This window comes from Schistocerca gregaria, chromosome 7 (assembly GCF_023897955.1).
Source record: "Schistocerca gregaria isolate iqSchGreg1 chromosome 7, iqSchGreg1.2, whole genome shotgun sequence".
Classification (NCBI taxonomy): domain Eukaryota; kingdom Metazoa; phylum Arthropoda; class Insecta; order Orthoptera; family Acrididae; genus Schistocerca; species Schistocerca gregaria.
In genome coordinates this window covers 426,198,386-426,212,639 of record NC_064926.1, presented here as the reverse complement: position 1 = coordinate 426,212,639, position 14,254 = coordinate 426,198,386, and the positions used below count along the sequence as shown (strand labels likewise).

The 14,254-nt window shown below is 37.3% G+C and overlaps 1 protein-coding gene across 1 annotated transcript in view; it reads right to left on the bottom strand.

Moving 5' to 3' along the window:
* The window catches only part of LOC126282035 (vascular endothelial growth factor receptor kdr-like), a 234,689-nt gene that overhangs the window by 26,390 nt on the left and 194,045 nt on the right, over positions 1-14,254 (bottom strand). The window contains exon 10 of the mRNA XM_049981447.1: positions 13,988-14,141. Within this exon, the coding sequence (XP_049837404.1) occupies positions 13,988-14,141 (154 nt within the window). The remainder of the gene's footprint in view (positions 1-13,987; positions 14,142-14,254) is intronic.

Below are 14,254 nucleotides of genomic sequence, written 5' to 3'. Positions count from 1 at the left end.
CTGCTTAAAAATTCAAACAAATGGACTAAAATACTAAATAAAAAGAAAGGTTTGAGAACAAAAAACACCAGAAAGTGAAAACATAGAACAATGGGTGCTTAAAAATAAGTTTCAAGCTCTTTACATGAGTGAAGAGACTGAATTTAATAATGGTAGGTGAAACGAACATTCAAAACCACTGTATGAACAGAATGGCGAGACATTGTCTAATTTAGCATTAGGAAAAACAGTTGTGGTGAAAAGCTGTGCATACCATCCACTGCATGTAATAGTGAAATGAATGTGAAAGACAATGTTAACAAAGAACAAAGATCACATAAATCATGCATATACCAATGTACCAAAGAAAAAAAGCAAAATACGCATTCTTGTAGATAGCCATGGTAAAGGCATTGCCAAAATTTTATGTAATGCTCTCCAAAGACTTGATGTAACTGGCACTGTCAAACCAGGAGCAACTTTGTCTAAAATTCTAACAAACAGTGGAAGCTCCTCTGGAAGCAAGTGTATTGTGATAGGAAGTGCAAAAGACATCTACTGTACTAAAAGTAGGTGGGCAATCAGGGTTCTGAAAGAAACTTTGAAATAACCAACAAATTACCTTTTTGTTGTTGCTGTTCCATGGAGACATGATTTAATACAAAAATCTCGAGTTAATACTGAAATCATGGACACTAGTAGACAACTACGAGAAATCTGTAAATCATTTCCCAATGCAACTTTCTTTCCAGTTGACATGCCTATGAGAGAGCACTATAGAAAACAGGGTCTGCACCAAAATAGCAGGCGTAAAGATAGCATGTGTGCTGAAATAATCAAAGCTTTTATATCAACAAGTAAAATAAACAGTAGTTCAATTCCCATGTCAGCAGTAACAATTAGTGAAGATACAACAATACGTGTCCAAACAACAGATTACTCTAAACCTCCTGGCAGATTGAAACTGCATGTCAGACCAAGACTCAGACTCAGAACAAGGTACTGTCGGAATTAAAGCTGTGAGGATGGGTCATGAGTCACGCTTGGGTAGCTCAGTTGGTAGAGCACTTGCCCATGAAAGGCAAAGGTTCCGAGTTTGAGTCTCGGTTCAGCTGTTTTAATCTGACAAGATGTTTCACATCAGTGTACACTCTGCTGCACAGTGAAAATTTCATTGTGGAAGCAGATTATTCAACAGGAACACTACCACAAACTTCAGGTGCAGCAACAACGGCAGCTCAAAACATAGCCATTTAACCTGCAACTTCTATCCCCCTGCATTCACCACCAGCAGCGGTAGAAATTTCATCTACTGTTTACCTTCCATTAGTGGCTTAAGACACTTCATCAGTCTTAGTCCCTCCACAATGTAGAGCAGCGCAAGACCCTGCTCCACCTGATGCGTCTCCACCATCATAAGCAGTAGCAGAGGCAAGCAGAAGCAGCACAAAAATCAGGAAATGCACAACTCTACAGGATTTTTGGTACCCAGCCTCAGTTCCAGGGCAAACTTAAGTCAAAGATTTGCAGGCACACTGCCTATAATATCTAATTTCAATTTACAACAAAACAGTGACATCAGATCAAAAAGTTTAGGAAATGACAAACTGTGCATTTTTCATCAGAATATAATGGGTCTAAGAAACAAACTGGACCAGTTGTTTGTTTGCATTAATGACACTGATGCAATAAACAATGCCCATATATTATGTTTTACTGAACATCATTTGATGGAAAGGATTGAAATGGTGCAACTATGTAAGTACAATCTAGCAGCTAATTATACTAGAAAAACAATAGATAAAGGTGGAATAATAATTTATGTTAAAAATGATATAGTGTACAAGTCTGTAGATGTAAAAAATTATTGTGTTGATCAACATTTTGAGGCTTGTTGCATTGAACTCCGTGTTAATACTCTGCCTGTTTATGTGATTACTTTTTACAGAGCACTATCAGGAAAACTTAGCATATTCCTCAAGCAAACAGAAACACTTTTAGCTCACCTGTTCTCAAAAACAAAGAAATACTCATGCTTGGTAATTTTAATGTAAATTTCCTTGCCTGCAATAATGATAGAATAGATTTTACTAATGCAGGAGCTCTTTTAATCTGAGGACTGTTGCTGACTTTCTCACAAGGCTGACTAAGAACTACACAAGTCTGATAGACAATATATTTTTTTAAAATAATAACATAATTGATAACATACGTGTAATACAAATGTTAAATGACCTTACTGACCATGATGGGGAGTTGTTAAAAATGTATGATGTAAGACCAGCTATTGTTGTTGTTGTGGTCTTCAGTCCAGAGATTGGTTTGATGCAGCTCTCCATGCTACTCTATCCTGTGCAAGCTTCTTAATCTCCCAGTACCTACTGCAACCTACATCCTTCTGAATCTGCTTAGTGTATTCATCTCTTGGTCTCCCTCTAGTATTTTTACCCTCCTTGCTGCCCTCCAATACTAAATTGGTGATCCCTTGTTGCCTCAGAACATGTCCTACCAACCAATCCCTTATTCTAATCAAATTGTGCCACAAATTTCTCTTCTCTCCAATTCTATTAGTTATGTGATCTACCCATCTAATCTTCAGCATTCTTCTGTAGCACCACATTTTGAAAGCTTCTGTCCTCTTCTTGTCCAAGCTATTTATCATCCATGTTTCACTTCCATACATGGCTGACTCCATACAAATACTTTCAGAAATGACTTCCTGACACTTAAATCTATACTCGATGTTAACAAATTTCTCTTCTTCAGAAACCCTTTCCTTGCCATTGCCAGTCTACATTTTGTATCCTCTCTACTTCGACCATCATCAGTTATTTTGCTCCCCAAATAGCAAAACTCGTTTACTGCTTTAAGTATCTCACTTCCTAATCTAATTCCCTCAGCATCTCCCGACTTAATTCGACTACATTCCATTACCCTCGTTTTGCTTTTGTTGATGTTCATCTTATATCCTCCTTTCAAGACACTGTCCATTATCAGAGGAGACAATGGATTACTAAGGGAATCAAAACATCCTGTAAAACAAAGACTGCTTTATGTCTCACTTAGAAGTTCTAACAAACCTCATGCAGGGCTAGTTAAAGACCTTCTTTCCTTCTCCCAGTCCCTACAGTAAAAACACTTTTTCATCACCAACCCGACCAATCAGACTCAACCAAAGGCCAATATTGAAACTTGCCTAACTCAGTTCACTCCTCCATCCAACCGTGATCCACCCTCACTGCCTCCAAACCACCCCCCTGTTAACTTTGCAGAATTTCTTAACCTCGAACCGTGCCTCAACATCATTCCCCAAATCCCTCAACATGCAAACTAACCTTACATCTGCAGAAAGAACTGCAGTCCACCATCTAAAAACAGATCCCAACCTTATAATCCTACCTGCTGACAAAGGCTCCACCACTGTTGTTTTGACCTGCAAGGATTAAGTGGCAGAAGTACTCTGTAAGCTCTCAGATATTTCCACCTACAAACCATGCCACAGTGATCCCATTCCAGTAATCCAGCAGTATTTCCAGTCACTACTTAAATCCTTAGGCCCATCCCAGAACCTCTTACCAGAGTCCATCTCTCTACTTACCCATACCACTCCCCGCACTCCCACCTTCTATATGCTTCCTGATGTCCATAAACCCAACCACCCAAAACGACCCACTGTGGCTGGAACCTATCGTCTTTTATAAAAGATATCAACCATTTCCACAATCAACTCTCCACAGTTCGTGTCCCATTACCACATGGGGCCCTGCTCATCACTACTGATGCCACCTCCCTGTACACTAACATTCCTAATGCCCATGGACTTACTGCTATCAAAGACTATCTTTCCAGATGCCCTATGGATTCCAAACCAACAACCTCCTTCCTAGTCTCCATGACCAACTATATCCTCACCCACAATTACTTCTCCTTTGAAGGCATTACATGAAACAAATCCGCAGTATGGCTATGGGCACACGCACGGCACCATCGTATGCTAAACTATTAATGGGCTATCTAGAGGAATCCTTCCTAAAAACCCAAAATACTAAACCCCTCACCTGGTTCAGATTCACTGCTGAATCTTTGCTATCTGGATTCAATGTGAGGACGCCTTATTCACATTCCTCCAAATCATTGATGACTTCTCCCCCATTTGTTTCACCTGGTCCTACTCAACCCAACAAGCCAGCTTCCTAGATGTTGACCCTCATCTCAGAGATGGCTACATCAATAGCTCCATCCTTACCAAACCTACTAACCACCAGCAATACCTCTACTTTGACAGCTACCACCCATTCCATGCCAAGAAGTCCCTTCCGTACAGCCTAGCTACTCATGGTTGTCACATCTGCAGTGATGAGTAATCCCTCTCAAAATATACCGAGGTTCTCACTGAAGCCTTCACTGACCGTCATTATCCTCCCATCCTTGTACAAAAACAAATCTCCCTTGCCTTATCTTCCCAGTCTCCCACCACCTCCCAAACTCCCACAGTCCAACCACAAAGGAGCATTCCCCTCGTAACTCAGTTCCTCAGTACCATCCGGGACTGGAGCAACTGAATTACATTCTCCGCCAGGGTTTCAATTACCTCTTGTCATGCCCTGAAATGAGAAATTTGCTGCCCTCTATCCTTCCCACCCCTCCTACCATGGTATTCCGCAATCATTGAACCTATACAATATACTCGTCCATCCCAATCCCTTACCTCATGGCTCATATCCATGCAATAGACCTAGATGCAAGACCTGTCCTATACATCCTCCTACTACCATCTACTCCATTCCAGTAGCTAACATCACCTATCCCATCAAAGGCAGGGCTACCTGCGAAACCAGTCATGTGGTCTACAAGCTAAGCTGCAACCACTGTGCTGCATTCTATGTAGGCATGACAACCAACAAGCTGTATGTCTGCATGAATGGCCACTAACAAACTGTGGCCAAAAAACAAGTGGACCACCCTGTTGCTGAACACGCTGCCAAACATGATATCCCTCATCTCAATGACTGCTTCACAGCCTGTGCCATATGGATCCTTCCCACCAAGACCAGCTTTTCTGAATTGCGCAGGTGGGGTACTTTCCCTGCAATACATCCTACATTCCCGTAACCCTCCTGGCCTCAACCTTCGTTAGTCACTGTCCTCACCCAACCATCCTCCTCCCTCTTCCCATTCCAGCACTACACAGCTGTCATTTCACTGCCACACCCAGTCTTTTAATTTCTTTTTATTTATATATATTTTTTATTTCTTTTATTTTTCTCCTTTCCGCTACTTACCTCCAACCCTCTCCACTCATTCTCTCCTGCACTCCATCTAAACTGCAACACTTCACTGTCCACCACTCCCACCATACCATCCTTCCCCCTCCCTGCCACAGCCTCCTGCTTACCCCCACCCAGTCGCCACTCCCATCATGCTCTGGTGCTGCTATTCACAGTGTGGTTTCAGTTCAGACTGCAGATGTGTGTGCAAGTTGCGTTTACGTGAGTGTGAGTGTGTGTGTGTGTGTGTGTGTGTGTGTGTGTGTTTAATGGCCGAAAGCTGTAATTGTGTGAATCTTTTTGTTGTGCCTATCGCGACTCAGCACCTCCACTAAATGGTGAGTAACAACTTCCCTTCTCTGGTATTGTTACATTCCATCCTGTATTTTCCATTGTTTGATTGAAACTGCATGATGAGGAGCACTACAAATTACACTACAGCACCTTAAAGAGTGTCATTAAAATCCCAAGAGCATTTTCATTAAATCTGAAATTAACAAATTCAAATAATAAAATAAAAACTATTTTGAAGTGGTCCAAAGTGAGACAGGAAAAATTACAGAATATGCAGGCAGTATCAAAGTGTGTCATGGTGGAAGCATGGTAGATGAAGGTTATATAGTTGCCAATATCTTCAGCCTCCATCTTTGACAGTAGCAAATCAAACTGGTTGATGCCTGTACCTTATATTACAACAGAAGACACTGAGAAGATAATAAGGCAAATGAAAACTAAAAATTCCACTGGTGTGGATAATATATCTATTAAAGGACTGAAGCACTGCTGCAAATTTATTCTTGAAGTTCTCTGTCACATATTTAATGAGTGCGTAAATCAAGGTACTGTCCCCAGTAGACTCAACTATGCAAGTGTGAAACAACTGTTCAACTACTGATCATGGAGGTCAGTTGCTTACTGACATCAATCTGTGCAACAGTTCTGAGAATTCTTGGAAATCTTTTAGGATAATAAATGATGAAACCATCAGAAATTTCAACAACAGCCTTCAAGAGATAGATTGGAGTCCAGTTTTCAATGAAGCAGATGTGAACACAAAAAGTATAATACAATTCTAAATGAATTAATGTCTATTTTTGAAGCCACTTTTCCTAAAAAAAAAATAGAAACAGTCATGTAAGCACTATCAATAAGTCATGGATCACTGCAGGGATAAAAACACCCTGCAGAACAAAGAGAATGCTATATAATTCCTTCAGAACTTGTAATGATCCAAAAAAAAACTTCAGCATTACAAACTTTACTGCAGTATCCTAAAGAAGGTAATAAATAAGTCAAACGGGGAGCAGGACACCCATAGAACTTAAACAAGGTACCAATATTGTAAAGAGACCTGAAATGGTTGCAAAAATCTTAAACAGGCACTTTTTGTGAGCAGCAGAGAAGACAGGCTGTTAAAGTTCTGTGGACGAGTCATTGGTCTTCTACAGAAAGCTATCAGTAATAGACCCCCACAGGTATCCTTATCTCATATTACAGTAAAAGAGATTGAAAGAATTATTACCTCATTAAAAAATAAAAATTCTTTAGGTGTGGACAATATTTCCTGTAAAATATTGAAATGTTGCTATAAACATATAAGTCCAGCCTTATGCAACATATTCAATGCATCGCTGCAAGAAGGATTTGTCCCTGACAGGTTAAAACTAGCTGTAATGATACCACTCTTGAAAAAAGGTGAGAAAGACAATGTTACAAATCATTGCCCAATCTCCCTTTTAACTATCTTCTCAAAAATTCTTGAAAAACTGATGCACAGGTTGATTGTCAATCATCTCAGCTTCCATGATATCCTAAACAAAAGTCAGTTTGGTTTTTGTGCAGGCAATACAGAACAATCAATATTCCGTTTCACCAATCAAGTTCTGGAAGCCGCGAACAAAAAGATGTCTCCTGTAGATATTTTTTGTGACCTCTCGAAAGCCTTTGATTGTGTAAATCATCTAATTCTTTTGAAAAAAGCAGAATATTGTGGTTTGCATGGTACCATTGGTTTCTGGCTCCAGTCATACCTAAAGGACTGAAAGCAGACTGTAATGCTGAATGGCACATCTGGAGAACCTGCCTCATCTGAGGGGGCACAGTAAGTTTGGGTCCACTGCTGTTTCTGATCTTCATTAATGATCTCCCATTTTGTTGTGATACAAAAAGTAAATGTACTCTTTTTGAAGATGACACTACAATTCTAATTGATGATTTTACAGACAACAATCTTGAACAAACTACAAACTGAACATGCCATTTTCTCATTTGTCAACCAACTCCTTGAATCCATAAACAATAAAATATCTCCAGTTAGAATCTTCTATTATCTGTGTAAAGCATTCAACTGTGTAAATCACAAAATTCTACTTACGAAGACTGAGCATAGTGGACTAAATAGTAAAGTGAGGATGTGACTTAAATCATACCTAGATGACAGAAGACAGCAGGTAGTACTGAACAATTCTGCATTGGCACCTGCCTGCTCTGACCAGGGCAAAGTAAAATGATGAGTGCCACAAGGCTTGGTGCTTGGTCCCTTACTTTTCCTCATCTTTATCAATGATCTGCCATGCTGTATGACACAAAAAGCACACTTCACCCTGTCTGCTGATGACTGACAAAACACCCAACTGCAGTCAAGAGAACACTGCAGCCACTGCATTCAATGAAGTTCTAGATTGGTTCACTTCAAATGGTCTGTCATTCAATGTTAACAAGACTCAATTCATTCAGTTTCAAACAGGAAATAATAAACATGGAAATATTGAAATAAAATATGGTGAAAAATAAATATTGATATTTGAAACTTCCAGATTCCTGGGATTACATAATGATCTAAACTGGTCAGTTTAGATCAACGGCCTATGTAAAGGACTGAATTCAGCAACATTTGCCATTCACTCAATTTTATCTGTTTGTGACTTGGAAACAAATAAAGCTGCATACCTAAGATATTTCCATTCAGTTACGACATATGGCACCTTATTTTGGGGTAACCCATCACAAAAAAGCAAAGTTTTTATTGTACAGAGAAGAGTCCTCCGAATTATAGCTACAGTGCACCCCAGATACACTTGCAGAAACTTATTCTAACAGCTCGGTAACCTCACCATGCCATCTCCGTACATTCTTTTTGATAATGTGCTTTGTGAACAATAATCATACAATTTACAAAACAAGCAGTTAATATCGTGATCACAATACAAGAAATAAAAATGAACTTCACAAAGATATAAAAAATCTCAGCGTGGTACAGAAAGGAGTACATTATTCAAGCATAAAAATGTACAATAAACTTCCATTTAAAGTGTCAGTCATTGGGAATATGACTAAATTCAAAAAACAGCTGGAACTTTATCTTTTGACTAGTTCTTTCTGTTCTTTATAGGAATTTTTTGACAGTGTGTTGAAATTAGTACAATGTGTTTAATTTTAAGCATTCCTATGAGAATTAACTATGTAGCACACACATATCAATTGATGACAGAATGCTTTTTATATATATTAGAATGTAAGACTTATAATTTGTTTGTGTAATCATTATTACTACTATAATCTGTGTTGTTTACACACTTCAACTTCTTGTATCTGCAAGCGATACACTTGCATCAACGATCTATGGAACACAAAAATACATAAAATAAATGTGCCCAATTTTCATCACATTTGCATACCACAAGTACATTCCACTATGTAAGTAGAATTAAATCCACCCAAAGTTGAAGGAAAGTGCACAGTGGGTATCAAATGAAAAAGATAATAAAAGCAGTCAATCAACAAGTTTGTGTGTATTAAAAATAAATAGTTAAATCTCTAAATTTAATATTTTTAAAATTTTATCTTATTTTGATGACCTAAGAAAAAATAAAGCAAAATAAATGTCAAGAGATATTGAATGGGAAAAGTATAAATTGCAAGAAGTTGAGGGTATGAAAGCACCAGGACTACTTCTACAAATGAATTTTCAGCTGCAACTAACCTGATGCTTTAAATTAGATCATACAGCTAATGAAGAGGTACTGAACTGAACCAGGGAGAAAAGAAACTGATGCCACAACTTGACAAAAAGGAGGCATCAGTTAATAGAACACATCAAGGAAAAATCAGCTAGTAATAAAGGGAAGCACGGAGGTAAAAATTGTGATGGAGACCAAGGCTTGACTACAGCTAAGTGCACGTGCAAGTGGATGTAGTTTGCAGCAGTTATGCATAGATGAAGAGCCTTGCACACCACTCACATGAAAGATGACTTGCTCTCCTCATAAACATGAAATTGCAATTATACAATGCAGGTGAAGAGAGACACTCAGTGTCCCTAAATTTTCAAAAGCTGTTGGATGCAGCATCCCGATCACTTAATACGAGGGCTGCTATATATATTTCTGGCCTAGGCAACACTAAGTGTTGCCAGGTGCAATCTGACATTTCCATTGGAAAGTTTGACATTTTTTAGCATAAATGTACTCAGAACTTTTTGACTAACGACAATTTTTTTTTCTTTTACAGGCACTTGAAGAAATCAATTTGGCACAAAAATGGAATTAACTCGTGAACATTTTCGTGCGATCATTTTTCACAACTTTCGACGTGGATTATCACGACAAGAGTGCATCGATGAACTTAAATCTTTGTATGGCGACGAAGCACCATCCTATAGCACTGTGAAAAACTGGTACAACGAATTCAATCGTGGCCGACGCTCGCTCAAAGACGAATTCCGTGAAGGTCGTCCAAAAACAGCCGTTGTGCCAGAAAACATCGATGCCGTACGTGAACTGATAATGCAAGACCATCATGTGACATACCGTGAGATAGAGGCATGCCTAGGCATTTCTCCCACCAGCATACATTCGATATTGCATGAACACCTGGCCGTAAAAAAGGTTTGTTATCGTTGGATCCCGCACAATTTGACAATCGCTCAAAAGAAAGCTCGTGTGGATTGGTGTAAAGAAATGCTGAAAAAATACGATCGCTGTGCTTCAAAAGACGTTTATAAGATCGTCACAAGTGACGAATCATGGATCTATGCGTATGAGCCTGAAACAAAACAGCAATCGACCGTGTGGGTCTTCCAAGATGAGCCAAATCCAACGAAAGTTGTTCGTGGAAGAAGCACTTCGAAGCAAATGGTCGCCTGTTTCTTCGGCAAAACTGGTCATGTGGCGACTGTTCCGCTTGAGCAACGTAGGACGGTCAATTCTGAGTGGTACACCACCATTTGTTTGCCTGAAGTCTTCGGAGAAATTCGAAAAATGAACAAGAGAAGACGAATCATTGTGCACCATGACAATGCGAGCTGTCACACATCGGCTCAAACCAGCGCCTTTTTGACCGGCCAAAACGTCGAAGTGATGGGTCATCCGCCGTACAGCCCTGACTTGGCACCCAATGACTTCTTTTTATTCCCACACATCAAGAAAAAAATGCGTGGTCAACGATTTTCGTCGCCAGAAGATGCTGTTGCAGCATTCAAAAACCATGTTTTGGAGGTGTCTCAATCGGAGTGGAAAAAGTACTTCGAAAATTGGTTTGAGCGCATGCAAAAGTGTATAAATCTTGATGGAGAATATTTTGAAAAACAATAAACCATTTTCGTTGATAAATATTCATATTTTCATTATTAGGCTAGAAATATATATAGCAGCCCTCGTACTAACAGTGTCATTATCACACTGAGTATCTTTGTAAATGCGGAACAGACTCTGAATATCTGACTAGTGGAACCCAGTAAGTTATACTAGATGGCAGAAGTTTTTCACAAAGAAAAGTAACATTAAGTGTGCTCCAAGGAAGCCTAATAGCACATCTGACATTTTCAGTGTACTTGTATAATTTATCAGATAGAATCAACAACACTATAAGGTTGTCAGTGGTGACGCTGTTGCATACAGTAAAGTACTGCCTCTGGACTCTGGTAACATTTCCACTTATAATGAGTTGCAGTTATCTTTAAATGATGATCAAAGAGACTCAGCCACAATCTTCATCACAGTAATTTTATTTATTTTTATTTATTTATTTATTTATTTATTTAGTGCTTGAATTATCACATTCATTGATACTGGACTTGTTTTACTAAAACTATAAATACCAGTACTTTAGTTAAATAGGCATAGTAACATATGGCACAAAAGTTAGGTGCATAATTAGATACATAGATGGATAAAAGAAGTTTAATTTTATCTAAGATTGGTTTGATAATTATGAATTTTTGTTTAGAGTTATGAAGCAGACCCACAGATCTGAGCAAAATTCCTGGTCTTCATTAATGCTGTAGAAGCTGTTGTTTATTTGCAGATTTTTAGTTCTTTTTTGAATGTATTAATGTCTGTTATTTTTTGATGCTATCTGGCAGTGCACTGTAAAGAACTTTTGGTTTGTAAACAGCACTTTCCTGATATATTGATTTTCTGTGCACCTCTCTATGATAGTTCTCTCTGTTCCTTGTTTGATAATTGTGGATCTAACCATTCAAAACTGAAACTTGATGGTTATTAATGAAGGAGATACTTTCAGATATAAAATATATAGATGGTAAGGTCATGATTTTTATTTCTTTAAAGATACCTCTATTTGATGCTCTGTAAGCAACAGCACTTATTAATCTTTATTAATCTTACAGCTTTCGTTTGATGCTTAAAAGACTGCTTTGTAAATGAGATGTTTCCCCAGAACACTATACCATACTTCAGTAGACTATGCATCAATATGTAATAAGCACTTAATGCTGTTTCAGTATTGGAGCAATCGTTAAGCATTCTTAATATGTTACAGCACTTGCCTAAATTTTTGTTAAGAATTTCTACATGTTGTTCACATCTTAGATGCTCATCCACCAAAAATCCTAAAAATGTTATGTGATTCTTTTGCTGAAGTTGGCTATTTGATAATGTGAATTTTACATTGGTCTTACTTTGTTTCTTATATGGTTGAAGTTCATCCATACAGTTTTCTTGTCATTGACAACTAGACAGTTGTCTTTAAATCATTTGTCTGCCAATTCTGCTGTTTTGTTGATTTTTTGCTGCATCTCATAACCATTCTTCCCTTTTTCATTCTTCCCTTTTTCATCAGCAAATAGTATAGTATCAGTTGTTGAAAACTGTTGTAGGTCATTAATAAAAATCAAGAATAACAGTGCTCCCGAAACTGGCCCATGGGGCACTCTATAATTAACTCTTATATTCAGAATGGTACACATTTCCATCCATAGTAATTTGCATTCTTTGTTTCCTATCAGTTAAATAGGACTTGAACAACTCACAGGAAACACTATGGACACCATAATTATATAGTTTTAGCTGTAGTAGATTATGATTTATAAGATCAAATGCTTTGGAAAGGTACAAAAACAACTAACAGATCAGTTCCTTGTCCTCAATAGCTTTGTAAACAAGTTTTAGGAAATTGAATAGAGCCGTTTATGTATATTTGCCTTTTATGAAACCATTCTGTGCATTTACAAGTATTGCAATTTTGTTTAGTAATTCTAGCAATCTGTCATACATTATTCTTTCTATTATTTTCAAAAATACAGGTAATAATGATAGTGGTGTGAAATTTTTAATGTCAAACTTGCCACCACTTTTATAAACTGGTATTACTGTTGACTGCTTAAGTTTACCTGGAAACACACCAGTTTCTAAGGAGTCATTGATTATGTTCACAAGTTGAGACACAATGCTGTTGGTACTACATTTAATAATTTTGCCAGGGATGCCATCAAATCTGCAGATCATTTTACTCCTCAGTAAGCTGATAGCCATTTGTACTTCTTTTGGTGTTACAGGGTATACATACATTGTTCTTTCATTTATTGGAGTTATTACCTTTGTCTCTGGATCATAGTTAGTTGTGATCAGGTTTTGGGCTACATTAATATAATGATCATTAAATATATTAGCTATTAGAAGTGGATCATTAACAATTTCATTTTTGTATTTTATGGTGATTTTATTACTTGAATTTTCATGTTTGCCTGTATGATTATTAATAACGTTCCATATAGATTTCATTTTGTTGTTACCCTTTCTGATATATGAAACATGGTGCTTCTTTTTAGCAGTGACCAACAATAAGCTCACAAAGAAATTAATGATCTGTGATCATGAATGAGAATAAGAATTTAAGAGATATAACTTTAAAAAGTTTATTCCCTTTTTGTAAATTTAATATTGCTTGTTACTGCCATAGCATGAGAGCCAACAGGTTTAATCTGTAATGTTAACAAAATAATTATTTTATTTGCTGTACTACATTATGACTTATAGCATTATGACATGTTTAGTTGGAAGTCACATTAAAATGAAACTTTGGAAAGAAATTGTGAAGATTCAGGGAAAAAAGGTGCAGCATGTAACTTTCAAAAAATTGAATGTTGGTTACAGGCATTGAAAGTTACTTTAGGTAGCTACCACAAAGAAAAAAAAAGAAAACAACTTTGCCACCAGAAGAAGCACAACTGATAAATACAAATTTAAAAAACACTGTTGAGTTTCAGGCTTCCAAATTTTTCTAAAATTTGATCTTTAAAATTAAAAAAAATTAAAAAGGCAGTTTGAATAAACTTTAGTTTAAAGGAAAATCTATTCTCAGGCATGGTCAGCAGAGAAAAATGTGTAACAGTGGATTAACAGTCCATGTTAAAACTCATAACAATGAGCTCAACTGCATCCATAATGATGAGATTTAACTCTGAAGGCATAATGATTTCAAATTTTTTGTTTATTACCTACCAGTGATGATGATCTGTGTTTTCTCTGTGTCACTTCCATACTTATTAGCAGCAATACATTCCACAACTCCAGATTCTGTAGCATTCAGCTGCAGTTCTGAAATTGTTTCGTACCCATCCTCTTCACTGACAATATAATTTTTGAAATTTTCATTCTGTAAGACAAATTTAAATTTATTAAGACAAGTATTTAACTTTCCTTTGAGATTAGTAATAAAACCTAGGAATTAACTAAAATGAGTAATTTATAATCACAAAAATAGTGAAT